Here is a 15,576-nt window from a genome sequence, read left to right on the forward strand (position 1 = left end):
CGGCGGTAATCTCGAATGGGAGGAGCAATAGCCACCCGATTGCGTAGTTCCAGCCCAATGCGAAGGCCCTAGAGTTCCAAGTTAAAAGCCACATCGAAGAATGCGCGAGTTCACTTCAACCTTACCATGCCGGATCCAAGAATCTGTATGCGTAGAGAAAGAATGCACCATTGACTGGGTATAGCACTGCCATTTCACCCAAGGACATGACAGTACACAAGACCATGACACCAGTGATAGCGTAACATAGTACGAGCGAGGCAGGCCCTCCAGACTGTAGGGCTGAGCCAGAGCCGACAAATAGTCCTGCTCCAATGGCACCACCTGTAACATGTAAGCATGGTCGGATTATAGCTAATGCAAGACGCAGATCGAGACTCACCAATTGCGATCATTTGCATATGCCTTCCTTGTAAATGGCGTTTGAGGGGCGCAGCCGTACCATGGCCCTCCTCAACATCGTGTCTCGTGTCATGGTCGGGCTTTTCACTAGTATTCTCGTGTAAGCCCTTCGAAGCATCACCAAATGTCGCGAGAGTCGTGTTTTCTGACGCCATGGCGATGGGTTGTGAATAACGGGAAGTAGAGTCCAAGACGAGATGGTCAAATGAAGAGACGAACCGATGCACATCCTCATTAATAAGATAGAAAGGCCGTGGCAATCTACTCGAGGTCGGTCCATGATGCCGATAGACTCGCTCAAGTCCTGTCAACTAGCTTGTTCGTGGGGATGTATTACCCCATAGTAACGGTCAATCGTGGAACAAAATCAAGAACGATGTCAAGAGCTATACCCTCGCCAGCCATGCGCGGGCTCCCTCTTAGGACAATCTGCCGGCTTATCCAGACTCTGGAGGATACCTGCCGTTTCAAGTCTCCTGTATATCCTGCAAATATGCGGAGTAGGTACCCACATAGTCGTTGTCTGGATTGAGCATCGAAATGTAGAATAGTGTCATTTTGTGCCGTAAAGTGGGCAACTTGAAATTCTAACGCTGATCACCACGAGCAATCGTGCTGAGGGACCAGAACCACAGTGCCATCGAAACATAAGCGTATAAGTACTCAGCAGACACTAATGTCGAAGCTCTCGCAAGCCATTTGGCTGTGAATTAGCTGTCAACTTCCGAATACTTTGGAGCGTGGCTTTCGAAGAAGGGGGATAGCCGATGGCAAGTCCAGAGTACACTTGTTATAGCCGAACTTAGCGATAGACCAAAGACCTGGTGGTGTAAGAGTGTGTGATTGGCTTTCTGGACAAAGCCGGGATGTGAATTACTCCATATAGCGGGCTTGGTGGCTAGAGGTGGATGCATGGAGAAGAGCGCTGGCTTTACGGAGTTCTGTGGTCCTATTGATATCGCGGAAAGCCGCCTATCGGTTGTCGGCAGCAGCCTTTGGGAGTGGTAAGAGGATCGGGTTCGGTGATTCCCTAATGCCCCAGCATGTTCGGAGGGCTCGCGACTCTTTGTGATGAGAGAATGTGTGCCTTTAGAGATCACGGAAGCTTGTTGTGGACTTGGCAGATATCCCATGTACGGAAGGTACAGCCGAAAAAAAACTTCGCTTTGGTCCAACGGCCAGATCAACGACGAGTGTTACGATAGTGGCTTTTGGTGGCCTTTACAGACTTGCTTCCGTTGTTTTGATATGCTAGAAATCAGGCTTTAGGGAAGCGTGTCAAGAATATCGTTAGCAAACTCCAGAGTCGTCAACGACTTGCCGTTGACATTACAAGATGGCATTTCCTCACCCACAGCCCATGACGTCCTACTGGCTTTCTGCAGCTGCGGACCTGGCCAACCATCGGACGACAGAATCTCTGCCCACGGAAGCAGATGTTGTAATAATAGGGTCTGGATTTTCAGGCTCGGCGGCGGCGTATTTTCTTGCGACCCAGAGCAGGACCGGCAACGTCAAATGTCCCTCGACGGTGATTTTAGAAGCTCGTCAGGTCTGTTCTGGAGCCACTGGGCGAAACAGAGGCCATATGAAACCAGACACCTACTACTCTGCAGCAGAGGCTTATCGAAATTACGGTCCCAAAGTTGCTGATGAGCTAATCCAATTTGAGACTCAACAAATGTTCGACGTGAAGCGACTTGTGGATGCAGAGAGGATTGATTGTGACTTCGAAATGACGAGAGCCTTCGACGTTTTCACGGATCAGCAGACTGCCGACTCGGTACTGCAAACACATAAAGAAATGAAGTCGAAAGGATTCTCCTTTCCTGATGACCTCCACGTCATAACTGACCCCAAGCGGGCAGAACAGATTTCTGGTGTGCGTGGGGCGAAAGCTGCACTCTCATTCACTGCTGGATCCGTGTGGCCATATAAGATGGTCACTCATCTCCTCCGCCGCAGCATAGAAGAGGGCGTCAATTTGCAGACGACCACTCCCGTGCAGCAGATTCTGGGAAACAAAGCGGATGGCAGGTGGACGGTGAAGACGAACAGAGGAAATATTGTGGCAAAGAAAATCATTATGGCGTCCAATGCATATACAGCCGCATTGTTCCCCGAGTTCAAGGAAAAGATCGTTCCTGTAAGAGGAGTGGTATGCCGAATCTCTGTACCCGAAGGGACAGGGAAAAGAGCACCACATCTGAACAACACCTATGCCCTTCGATTCAATCCCGAGCACTTTGACTATCTCATCTCCAGAAGTGATGGCAGCATCGTTGTCGGTGGCGCAGATCGATGTGCTGTGGAGAAGCAGGATTACTGGTACGGCAACACCGACGATTCGCAGCTGATCCCTGAGACCGAGAAATACTTCACGAGATACATGCAAAGAATGTTCAATGGGTGGGAAGACTCGAAAGCACATATCACCGACATCTGGTCCGGCATCATGGGTTGGTCAAGCGATTCCATGCCGTTTGTTGGGAAACTACCAGGAAAGCCTGGAATTTTTATAACAGCAGGGTTCACTGGTCACGGCATGCCTCGTATCCTGGGCTGTTCAAAGGCTTTGGTGGAGCTGGTGCAGTCAGATGGTGAGACAATCGACATGAACACCAAGAATGGGATCCCAACACCATACTTGTTAACGGAAGCAAGGCTCGAAGACAAGACCAACAACATTATCTCATATGCTCGAAACGTTACGTCCAATCTGAAGTCGAGACTGTGAGATCGACAGGGTTTGGGAGAAATAGACTTGTCGCATTGTCGACCGCGCGCCAATGTTGGTGCTGCACATGCCACTGACAAGACATTAAAGAAGCGAACATGTTAGAAACCTGTCAGAAGACGTGTTTCCCAGTGTAGCCTTACCCTGTACCGGGATACATGGTACAAGATATTCCCAGGTTACTTCGGTAGTCGCGAGCGAAAAACCTGTCGTCGCTCTTCTCTTTTTGATTAGCCGCCCGCCGCTTTGCTCACCCTCGGCTCACCTGCCGCTCCCTGAGCGATCCCGGAGCGCTCCCTGAGGACTGCCTGAGCACTTGGACTTCTTTCTTCCTCTTCATTCACAACACCAACTTTCGTCAACTTTAGACGATGGGACCCGTTTGGGATACTGGGGGATCCCAATCCGGCCCCCGATCTAATGCGCTCGAACTGCTCAGTCGTGCGCCTCCTGCGCTGCTCTCTTGCGTGGCAATGATGGATCGCCGCCCACTTCGTTCGAACGCCTGGTGGAAAGCCGGCCTTGTGGTGGTCCTCTGGGACATAAGTACAACCCCTTCGCTCGCTACCTGTTCCCCTTCCACTTAGTAGTTGAGCCTGGAATTTTTGCCAGAAAGTTGGGTTTGCAGTCGTCACTACGGCGTTCACGCCCTCTGTATTTCCATTTCAAGGCTCTCATCGATTGTCCTTCTTCCTAAGCGTGTTTTCCCCCAACGAGTTTCCGTTCGCTCTCAGCCGTACTATTTCTGCGCCCGATGGCGAAAGGTCGGAAGGGCTTCTTCGACCGAGCAGAACAACGAGGTTCGGAGTTGGACAAGACGGGGATCGATGGCAAACCTGTCCATAAGTCTCTTGAAGATGGAACGAAGAGACGATACAAAGATGCTATGAACATATGGGCTGAGTATGGTCTTCCGGTGTCACCTTTCACTCCAGCTCTCCCGGTCTCATTCCTCTACGTATACTAACTGTACGCGCCTCGAATGTACAGCTATTGTACTAAAACCTACAAAGACCCCGTTAAAGCCGCTTACGATCTGAAAACTCTCAAACACTTTACCAAAGGAATTGTCTGGGGCCTTGATGGCTGTGAGGGAGAAAATGATCTACCCTCGGCAAAATCCGCCAGACAAGTGTGGAAAGACTTTACGGCCCAGTTCCGCCGGCAGAATGACCCCATTCCTCGCAATACGACGCTTTCTGTTACGAATGTATGTCCCGCCAGATAAGTTCCCTCTCCCTCATTCTCTCTTAACATGGGCAGAACTCATTAAGTGTAGTGGATCAAAGAGCAAATTAAAAAACGTGGTCTGCCTGCTTCGAAGCGGCCTCGCCGTTACGCGTCGGATAACCACTTGGTTCATCTAGGGACCCAGCTCTGGGAGCGCGACTGGTTTGAATATAAGCGTCCTGGGATCCGGGTATCGACATGGTCTGAGACTCTCGATTACGGCTTTACCTCTGCACGGGTGGGGGAGTATCTCGAGTCAACTGCCCGTGCCAATTCCGGGCGTGGACTATACCATCGGGTGAGTGGTTCTGGACTGCGTTTTGACATCTCGCGCCCCGTCCCCTCTGGTAGGACTTGCAATATTTTAACCATGACATATACTTAGGACATTATCTTCATCGTCTTCCGGAACGAGCATGGAAAGCCCGAGTTTGCTGCCCAGCTTACGCGGGACGCAAAGGGCATGACGTGGACACCAGACAAAAGGTAAGTTTCCCAGTCATCCAGGATTCAAGGCTCCCCCATGGTCCTACTAGGGTCTTTATTAACATTGTGGACCGTCAAAACAGGCCAGAACAGGCGATCCACGAAGGCTCGGAGCCACGACCTTTCCTCTTAAACCCGATTCTCCCGAAACTGGCAATGTGTCTGGCGCGAGGTGCCTTCCGAGACTATAAAACGATAGACGACGTCTTCAATATTCCGGCGCCACCCGAAAAAGAAGTCTATCAACTTTTCTGGGAACCCAGCATTTGCAACTGTCCTTTCTATGAAGGCGCTACAACCGAGATTGAGAAGGCAAACTCGTATAGTACGCGACTGAACGATTTAGGTCGGCGTGCAGACTATGTAAAGCCGCCCACGATCCATGACTTTCGAGCTGAAGGGCTTCATCTCATCGGTGGGTCCCCTTCCCCGGGCTGCGATATGAGGCCATGTTAGCGTTGTGGTGACTACTTCTAATGAAACCAACTAGATTCGCTTTATTCAACAGCACAGAGAATGGGCCACGGGGGGCAATGGAACGAACGCACTCACCGCCAGCATTACCAGCCTAATAACCCCGGTACCGATGGCCAAGATGCGTACCTTAGAGGGAAGATTCGGACCATTGTGGCTGACCTGTTTCGTGGTATGACGGTAGCTCGCAACCCTGATCTCTTTCACTGTCTACCGGCGGAGAAGAAGGCGGAGTTGGAAGCGAGCCCCGAATTTACCTCGATGGACAGCGAACTCAAATTCTTGAAAACGCAGCCTCCGTCACAGGACCGCGACCGACGCCGCCGTGAGATCTACAGGGACAGGCAGAAAATGAGAAAAAAGGGACTTCGTCACGCGCAGAAGGCTCAACCATGTGAACGACCCTGGGAAGCCAAGGCTGAAATCCGATCCATCGGGGGCTACCGGTCCCGCTTCCAGCGTATCCGCCACCTGATGCCCGAACGAAGCCGCTTGGCGAAGAGCATGTTCGAGGTTAGCTGTCTGAGGAGCTCCGAAGGCCATCAGGTTCTTCAAGACATGATCGTCCTCTACAAACAGGAGAAGGAGGTGACCGTCAGACTGGGGTTGGAACCGGACAAGTGTCATTGCCACCCGACTGAGTTGAGCGTGGAGCCAGCTAAGTCTGTCACCCCAAAGAGACCTGGCCCGCACAAGGGGTTTCGGCGTTGGCCAAGTAAAGCTGGCTTGGGGGTGGCTCTGTCTTCTACTCCAAATTCGACCACACCGAGCTGGAAACACATATATATGTGTCACAAGCAATATCTTTCGGGATCGAACGGCTTTGCAGAGTTGTGCTCCCTCTGTAACCGCTGGATCGTCGGCTTGGATGTATGGGAGCAGCATTGTCAAAGCCACCTCATCGCGCCTCAGACAATCCCCATCCAATGTGACCCGCTCATTTATGGCGGTACCCTGGGCGCTTTCGGTTATTGCCCGATCTGCCTGGGCAACACGGAGCTGTTGGCGAGAGATCGAATGCAACAATTTACAAGACTGGATTATTGGATGTCTCATGTGACCAAATGCACCGAAGAGCTGGATCGGGGAAGCGCGGCAGGTTGCTCAATTCCTTGGTGTGACATCCCATGCGAGAATGCACTGAGTCGGCGATATCACCTCCAGGATGTCCACTGCGCGCAGTTCAACAAGGGGTTCAAGCGATCGTCTCAGGATGTGACGGCAGAAGATGTCGACGAAATACCCTCCTGTAAACGCGGCCGTAAGACTCTCAATAACAAACTCACCGCTGGCCCTGTCGACCCTTCGATCCCTACCGAGAAATATCAATTTATCGATGAGACACCAGAAACCACCAAACCGCCAAACTCGACTGCAGTCCATTCGCGCGCAATAGGAAAGCTACGAAAGAAGCAGAGCTCTGCTAAGCAGCCCAATTCCCTCGTTCTCACTGTGGTCCCTCCGCCGCCCCTTGCCAACTGTCCGACAGATGTCAAAGATGATATCGCGCCGCCAACGATCTCAAATAAGGTCTTTTCCGAGGTGGTTGCGGCTCCTGTGGAGTTAGCTCCCATCAAGCCGGTAAGACCCGTGTCTAGCTCGCCGACCCTACCGCATTCAAAGGACACCGAAGTCACTCGAGACCCCACTGAAGAGTTTGATGCCGTTCCTCTACGAATACTCACGTCGCCTATGATTGAGAGTTCGACGCCACCCTCTGACCTTCGCACTGGAACGGCTCAAGAATGCTCGGGCGAGCATTTTCTTTCAACCTCAGCCCAGGCTGATTGGTCAGGTCCCAATGTCTCCTTTTCTGTAGAGGAATCATCGGACCTCGATCCTGACGTTCAATGTCTAGACCTCAAAGTCGTGGAGCTAAAGGTGGAACTGCCAATTTCCTATAGTCCGCATGGACCTATTCTTGTATCAGACAGTGATTCAGAAGCCACTACAACCTTGGATCGATGCGTCAATACATCGTATCAACGGCCCTACCGCGAAGCTAAAGCATCTTTGCCGCCGCGACGACAGCTCGAGGGTATGAATTTGCTGCACCAAAATGCTTTCTCCGAGATACACAAGCACCAAGCTGAGCTGCATCATGCAGCGGAACTGGAGTGGGTCAGGCGTGGATATCCTCGCATCGGTTGGCGGAGACTAGATGCCCGCATTCGAAAATTTCTTCCAGCTCTTGACGGTATATTGGACGGAGAGATCTCGTCACCATTTCTCGCTCAAACGAAGTTGGCCAGAAAACGAAAGGTCCCTCAAACAATTGGCAATGGAAATGGTGAAGCTGGCTATTATGGTCCCCGGGGATCGCAAATCATGTAAGTGAATTCTGAATTGGATTCCAGAGATGCGTCTAGCCGAATTGCTTTGACGTACTTGAGACACGCAGTCGGCGATCTGCTGACACCATCCAGGAGAGCCCAGATTATTCGAGAATTCGAGTCTCAATTTCCAAGACGAAGACGTCGAAACCAGGCCTTGCGCCGCACCGGGTTCACGGACTTCGTCAGTAAGGTTTTGGTTCCGGAGCTGGCTGCCAAGTTAATAGAGGAAGATATGGGAGTGGACGGTGGGAAGGCGCGCGAAATTCTTCGTGAGAGTGTTGCCCTCGGAGGTATTGTACATAAGCTTCATTGATACCATCTCATCAGTACTCCGTATACAGTTCTCCGACACTTTTAGGTGGGTGGAATAAAGGGGGCTGTTGTTAACAGACTTAGAGATGAAGACTCACGGAGCTTGATGTCGTGGCAATCATCTTGGGAAGGCTGGCAGAGTTTCCGCGCCATCGCGAAAGAAGGAAGCCATTGTATATACTCAATTAACACCAGTCTCCAAGTTGCTTGCTGTTAACTGAAGGCAGAGATAATTATCACGTTCTAGACCAAAGCGACAAGATGTGCGATGTACTGTAATCCGAATAAAGCATATATCCCCTACATGTGACTCGCACGACCGACTACGTATTGTGCAATGCTGTAATTAAGACCTCGACACCTTTACCAAATGGGAACAGTATTGACCAAGACTTAACAGTCCACCAAACGACACTCCAAGTCCCTTTCGTCCTTTACAGGGTCAACTGCTTGAACGGGGCCATTTCGAGCTCTTTGCTTGATTTGCCTCCTCGATCTCCCGCACGCTCCCATTCCTCAGGGGCCCTTTTTGGACGCCATTGCTCTCATTGATCTCACACGTTCAGCGAAGGCTAGTGCCTTACTGGATACACCACTTCGTCCATGTTAAAAAGGCACTCTACAGTCCTACTTTTCCACCATCGGCAAGATCTCAGGTAGATAGCAGCCTTCGACATGGCTGGCTTGGCACGACTCGTCTTTGCCTTGACATTGTTCCATATCTCTTCCGTTACTTGTGTCGGGACCGCTTCTATCGAGAACCAGTGTGACGTCGACGTCTATGTTTGGAGCGTCGCAAATGTCCCTAACAACACAGCTAGTTATCTGGAGCCAAATATTGGTACCTATAACGAGGCCTATCGAGTGAACCCGGATCCGAACGGAGGCATCTCATTAAAAATTGCCACGGTTCCTGACGATAGCTTCATCACCCAGTTCGAGTACACTTATCACCCCGACAATCCGAGAGTTTATTACGACATCTCGAATATTAATGGGTACCCATTCGAAATATGGGGCCTCTATCTCTCGCCATCTTCTGGAGACTGCTCCACGATCACCTGCGACCCTGGTGTGGCTATCTGCCCAGAAGCTTACAACCAGCCAAATGATAACTTTGCCGTACAAAACTGTGAGGTGTCGGCCGATCTGACTCTCACTTTGTGTCCTCCTCAAACCACGTCATTAGAGGCGGCCACAGTAACTGTGACGACGACCGACTCCGGAGGCGATGCCACCCTAACTACTCTCGCGACGACCATTACTTCGGTTAGACCCGTGACTACATCTCAAGGCACACTACCCGAAACTGTTACCGTGGACTCAGAAAGCTCTTCCACGACCGCGACAACGACAAATCTAGAACCTGTTGTCGTGACTTTAATGACAACAGACACCGCCGGCGATCCTACGTTGACCACTCTGACGACGACCATTACGTCGGTCGGGCCGGTGGTCACCTCTCAAGATACAGCATCAGAAATTGGCACTACGGACCCGGCCACTACGAGCATGATCACTATCAGTTCAGAAACCATACTTAGAGCCTCAGAGACGACGGACGCTGCTGGTCAACTTTCGCTGACCACACTCACCACAGTAATTGCAGTTACTACCCTGGATTAATGGGAATCTGAGGATATTATCTAAAGGTTATCATCTGTCATTAGCGGAACACATAGCGTGAAACTAGGAACATTCACAAATTTGAAGGCAACCAGGTCGGTGGGGTGGGCGGCGCTGCTCCGGGGTATATAGCTGCTGAACGGGTACGAACCTCTTGCGTTCTGCACACATAGAGTCTTTATCGGTAGCTATGCAGTAAATATTGGCTAATTCGCACTACTTTTCAACCATTCTTAGCGCCTCTGTTCATGGCAGGAACCGTGAGCCTAACACTTCGCTATAAATAGTGTCGTCTCGACAGACGACACGGGCAAAGAGAACAGAGTAATTTAGAGTTCATTTGCAACTTAATTTTTAGTACAGTATACTGCAGCAGCTCTCCACGGCCTAAAATTTCAGATCCAAACCATTTGTTAGGGCCCATTTCGTCACCCGAATAAATTGAAGATGGAGTCTGTAAACGGCTCTTGATGAGTAGTGAGAACCAGATCCGGCACCCCCCAGGAGCCGCATATAGATCCTCTTTTCACATTAAGCCTTAGAGAAACTGCAAGTATATAGTACTTTGCTCAGCTTCAATGTCTATCTAAGGAAGATAATGTCAAGGAAACAATGAGCTCCTCATCACGATCCCTGCCGTTGATGGAATTCCCTAAGAATTCTCCGCCTTCCGCACCCGCTGCTGAGGTGAAACAGACTCCAGTATCCGAAGCGCATATGCAGCAAGCAACATATTCTCAAAAACGATATGTGACCATTCTCCCTCCAAAGTTGAGGGAACAGCCGTCTCGTCCAGAGTCCAAGTTTCCACAGGCTCCTCTCCCACTGCCTTCGTTTCAGAGAAATGAGGCTCGTCTCCCCAGGCCACTTTCGACGAACCCGCCACGCTCACAATCTCGATATGTGGCGATGCTCTTAGAGCTTGATGAGATTCCACGTCGCCACAACTTCTATGCCGGCTTGTTTACGTGGTTGATCCTGGCTGGATATATTGTATTCCCGGGCACGTTTACCTCTCTCAAAAGCTCCAATTCGGTGGAAGAAGCGGCAAGCAAGACTCCTGCCGGAAAAATTATTCTACACACCGTTCAGAATGCCTCGCTCCTCTGGGTAGCAGGAGCTTGCTGCCTATTTGGAGTCGTTGGCATCGCTCTGCTCTGGAAAAGATGGAAGAGGAACTACATTTGGTTGGTAAATCGAATATTCTTGTAATGACTACCTAGCCGGCAGCTGAAAGCAGACACTGACCTTTTGATATCAGGCCAACTTTGCTTAATGCCATTCTCGGTCTCGTCAATACACTGATCAATGTGTACACCGCTAAGGACGGGAACTGGTCTGTGACGGCGACCATCACGGTTACAATAACGAGTGCGTGTGCAGGGATCAGCTTGATTTTGTTTCTGGTCTACAATAATTGGCTATTGTATAAAGTCAAAAAGGACCACGATACTCAGATGGGTAATGAGCGTGGAACAGAGGCGTCATCACGACCGGGATAACGGGCTCGAAATCTTCATTATCTAAAAGCGATGCTGCACGGTGGAGGCTACTTTGGGACTATGACATGTTTCTTCGAAAATTGAAACGTACCTGGCGCAGTAGATGGTCGAACTGCTCATGGCATCTTAATTATTTAGGGGGGAATAGCCTTCAGATCCCCAGCTTCGAACAAATAGATCAAAAAATCATTCTTCACAGTCTTGAATACAACAGTCGACCCAAGTGTGAAATCCTTTGTAAAGTTCCAGAAAACTCATCATCGTGCTTCAGCTGTCGTTGCATACACACTGGAGATGCCTCTGAAACCAAGGAAGATATTTCATGGACAACTATTTGCACACAAAACCACCAAAGCTTTCGAGCATTTCCTCAAACGGGGTTTCTTTCTCCACGCAAACGTCGTGCGAGCTGTATATCTTTTGATTCTAAAGACGTTAACCAAGAATTTCCTCTCGTAGGAAGCAGAAACTCGCTCACGAATAGTAACTCGTTTTGCGTGGATAGCGCAGAGATTAGAATCTTCGAAGAGGCTCACAAGATATAACTCGAGAGCCTCTTGCAGAGCTTCAATTGCCGTCGACTGGAATCGAAAACCATCCCCTTGCCATTTCATCTGGGGGGTTCTCAGATCGTCTGCAATTTCACGGACAAGCCGTTGAAATGGACGTTTACGAATAAGCAACTCTGTAGATTTCTGATAGCGACGAATCTCTCTCAGAGCAACCGTTCCTAGTCACCGTCAATCACAATTTCACTTACTCAAATACAAGACAATAGAAGAGCAGAGGAAAACCCTACCTGGCTTGTATCGATGCGGTTTCTTTACGAGGCCCGTGCTGTCAGGGAGGCGTTTTCCTGAGAGCTGATCTTTCGCAAGGCTTCTTAGGTTCCTCCTTGGGGCGACACCCCCAGTGCTCTTTCCTGTATGTCATCCTCAACACAAATCAGGGACAATAATCAAGGACAAGCTTACGTGCGGTCTGTTTCGTCCTCGCCATGAGGGGACACTCGATAATGGACCCCAAAGCAATTTGCCGGATGAGGATTTATTTAACCGTCATCAAAGGGTCCTGATCTGGCTCGCTCGTGTGACATTAACCTTTTTCGTCCCTTTTGAACTACTGGGACCGAATTGAGCTCCCAGAGCCCTTTTGCGCTCTATCAACTGTTTAGCTTAAATGTGAGCATCTCACCTCTGGTGTCTGACCCCAGGTGAATCACCATTCATCTTTTGTTAGCAAGAGTGTCATCTAAACCGAAGTCCCTCGTGTCTCGCCCAAGCTCTCTCCCTACGGGTCTCTTCTCTTTGAAAATTTCTTCTTCGATTGACACGATGTTCTCCAGCTCTATTGGCAAGACTGTCGTGGTTCTTCTTTGGTTGCAACGAATGTCCGTTGGACGAGCTATCCCACCCTTACCCGACAACCACGAGTTAGCATCGAACAATACCGCAACAGGTCTTGAGCCTCAGCGGAGGAGTGAGGATTGGCCAGTGAATGTCGCATTTACTGCTGGCACGCAGACGCTTGGCCTTGAGCTCCCACGAGATGGACAGGTGCACGACTTGGGCTCTATCGAATGTCTCGCACTTCCTTCGTACTCCATCGGCGACTGCAACGACATTAGTGTCTCTCAGATTGGTGTCACGTCAGGGACAGCACCATGCACATTCATGGGTATCGATGGGTTCCAAATCACCATTACGGCCAATGATAAGGGGTACATAGACGTTACTCCCCCGCAAAATATCGTCTCCGGTTCTTGTGGTTAAATGCAGAGGAGGAGAAGCTTGTGGCAGAAGGGTGATTCGAGTTCGCAGGCAGTTGAAGGAGGCTGAACGTGCCAACACTCACGACGAGACGAAGCGTTAAGTAGATTCCTGGCAATATAATCTCGTTTACATGCAATCTGATTCCCTTCGAAAAACCGTATAGGGAAAGGAGGAAGAGATGCCCACAGCCACTCCAAATGGCGGCTTCGGCCACTCTTCACACATCCTTCAATGAGTCTTCATGTGCTGTAACCTGCCTGCGAAGTAGAGTGCAGAAATATATTTGGAATTTAGCTGATGACGAAACGGTCTAATCCCATGCCTACATGAGCTTCCTGGAGAAGGGGAAACAGGAAAGCGGCTAGCTACATCGTATCATAAATCCCGGCATGAGTCGTCCGATGCTGACCAAAAGATGTAGAAATTGGGGAACGAAGAGCGAGAGTTTGTCACTGTTTGGAAATATTGAACATGGCAGTAGGTGAAAAGTTCATAGAAGAGCCTGCAGCTCAAGGCAGCAGGACTAACCGAAAGCCTCGAAGTACCATTGCCACCCACGACTCTCCCTCCTGTTTTCTCCTCTACGGGACCATTTCGATAATCTGGTGCAGATGCCAATTCAGGCTCCTGCTGGATACCTCTTCTGGCTCCAAAGTGGTATCATAGAGACTGTGAGAATATAAGAGTGCGAGTAAACGATGTAGAATCTCGGTCACTCGTCAGATTCCAACTCAAACCAATCTCCCTAGAACTCTTTTGGAAGGTTAGGTTTCTCCTCTTCTGTGCTTTGGGTCAATCAACTACGAGCCATGGGCAAGATTGAAATCTCAACAGCGGAGGACTTCGAGAATTGTCGTCGAGAGTTCAGGAAACTCAGTCGGAGGCTTGGCAAAGATTTTAGCCCCGAAGACTGTGAAGATATGCTCTTTGAAGCTGTGGACTACGGATTCGCCTTCCTACTGTACTGCAAAGAACTTCAAAGCAAGCATGCTTCGAAGCGTCTCCGTGATGAGGTGATTACTATCAGCGACAGCGACAGCGACAGCGACAGCAAGTGTTCATCGCGATAATCCATGCTCGGAAGCTGATTACTCTCAGGCGGCGGTGCAGCCCTGACCTCGAAAATCCCAGACGTGGCGGTCAGTAAGAAACGTGCACGAAGGAATAGCACCGACAGTGAAGGTATGGACAGTTCGGTGAGCCTGCATTCTCACAACTAACTTCGGTCTAGGCGAGGATAATTCAAAGCCTTCGAAAAAGGTGCGCATGAACACGACCAAAAAGCGTACTCGAAATATGATGGAAGACTCTAGTGACGGTAAGTTTGCGGCTGGATCGCTCACAGCGCTACACTAACTATTTCTAGACGGACAAACAGGGAGTTCTTCTAAGAAAGCTCGTCTGGGTGGACAGAAGGTGGAAGCTGCCAAAGTATTCAAAGAACTCGATGCGCTATTGAAGACAACCGTCAAAGGATCAAAGTAGGGCCGATTCTAGAGCTAGTGAGACAGAATACTACAAGGAAAAGTTCAGGCGGGGAATGCCGACGATAGGAAATGAGGAATTCTGCAAGCCCGGGATGCAAGGAAAGGACGAGAGAAGGGAAGCCGAAAAGAACCAAAAGAAAGATGGGAGGAGCGGAGGATCGACCAATGTACACTCGTTTCGCTATGTTACTGTAAGTCCACCAAGAATAGTTGTCAGTTGATCTGACCTGTCAAATGTTATCTGGTTCTCGAATAGCATTAAATGAAGATCATATTCAGGTTGAGGAATTATGGATAGGGGTATAGACATGCTAAAGGGTGACCCAAGGGATGAGCTGTAAGGCGGCTATGCAGTGCAAAATCCTGTAATTAAAAAAAATCTCTGGTTTGAAAGTCCCCGATGATGTTTAGACAACAGAAACAGTGAACTCAAGAAGGAGGGCAGCGATCGTTAGATATTCGTTCTATACCCGCTACACTGGAACAGAGTCTCGAAATGGATCTTTAGATATCGATAAAAAGAATAAGAATTTTCAAAGCGTTGGTACCAAAAATGATGCTACAGTATGTGGCCTTGAGAGGTAATACATCTCAGGTTGCGCAATAACAGGCCAGGAGTTAGGTATTCCAGATTGCGAGAGAAATTCAACCTCGTGATTTGAAAATGGTCGACAATGGCAGACTTAGCGGCAATGGCGATGCCGCCTCAGCTTCCTTCTCCATGCCTCACTATCCTATTGTCTCAATCGGCAGTCATTCATCCTTGTGAGACACCGTTCATTTCCCTCCCGATATAGAAGCTTTCGTCACACTAACACAAACAACTCTCTCCTTCAGGACCAGGATTGTTGGTGCTTCGAGCAGCTATCAGCTATGGGTGGCGTTTGTAGTGTTAAAATTTAACAGTAGAAGATTTCGAAGATTGTCGTGACAAACCTTTGGGTCGAAAGAAGTTCCGAAATTTAATCCAGGGAGGATCGTCCTTTCAAGTGAGCTCGGAAAACATTGTTCTAGAGTACATGCAGGCTGTAAACAGATGTGTTGGGATGGACGTCTGTCCTAACCAATCACTGATCATGATGCTGAGAGAAAGGTGTAAAGGAGAAATGTCCTCAGTGACAGAAAGCTAGGACAATATCTTGGCGGGACAGGTTGTGCCGGGGACGAGTTGCGTCTGGGGACAGGTTATGGCTGAGGACAAGTTTGGCTGAG

The 15,576-nt window shown here is 49.6% G+C and overlaps 1 protein-coding gene across 2 annotated transcripts; it reads left to right on the forward strand.

Annotated features, from left to right (window-relative positions):
- The first annotated feature begins 3,491 nt into the window (after nt 1-3,491).
- Nucleotides 3,492-8,235, forward strand: PV06_06454. 2 transcript variants are annotated; one of them, XM_016407572.1, is made up of 7 exons: nt 3,492-4,042; nt 4,130-4,349; nt 4,419-4,667; nt 4,755-4,855; nt 4,939-5,270; nt 5,346-7,659; nt 7,756-8,235. In XM_016407572.1, exons 1-7 carry the CDS (start codon nt 3,894-3,896, stop codon nt 7,976-7,978), a joined length of 3,588 nt encoding a protein of 1,195 aa, XP_016263176.1. In that variant the 5' UTR covers nt 3,492-3,893; the 3' UTR covers nt 7,979-8,235. The 2 variants fall into 2 exon arrangements, with proteins under 2 accessions (XP_016263176.1, XP_016263177.1); XM_016407573.1 differs by having other exon boundaries at nt 5,346-8,235.
- The last annotated feature ends 7,341 nt before the right edge of the window (nt 8,236-15,576 follow it).

The sequence above is a fragment of the Exophiala oligosperma genome (assembly GCF_000835515.1).
Source record: "Exophiala oligosperma strain CBS 72588 unplaced genomic scaffold supercont1.5, whole genome shotgun sequence".
Classification (NCBI taxonomy): domain Eukaryota; kingdom Fungi; phylum Ascomycota; class Eurotiomycetes; order Chaetothyriales; family Herpotrichiellaceae; genus Exophiala; species Exophiala oligosperma.

Coding starts and splice junctions, on each gene's coding strand:
- PV06_06454 (XM_016407572.1), top strand. CDS start 3,894: ATGGCGAAAGGTCGGAAGGGCTTCTTCGACCGAGCAGAACAACGAGGT. Junction 4,043..4,129: donor GCTATGAACATATGGGCTGA/GTATGGTCTTCC, acceptor TCGAATGTACAG/CTATTGTACTAAAACCTACA. Junction 4,668..4,754: donor GGCGTGGACTATACCATCGG/GTGAGTGGTTCT, acceptor ACATATACTTAG/GACATTATCTTCATCGTCTT.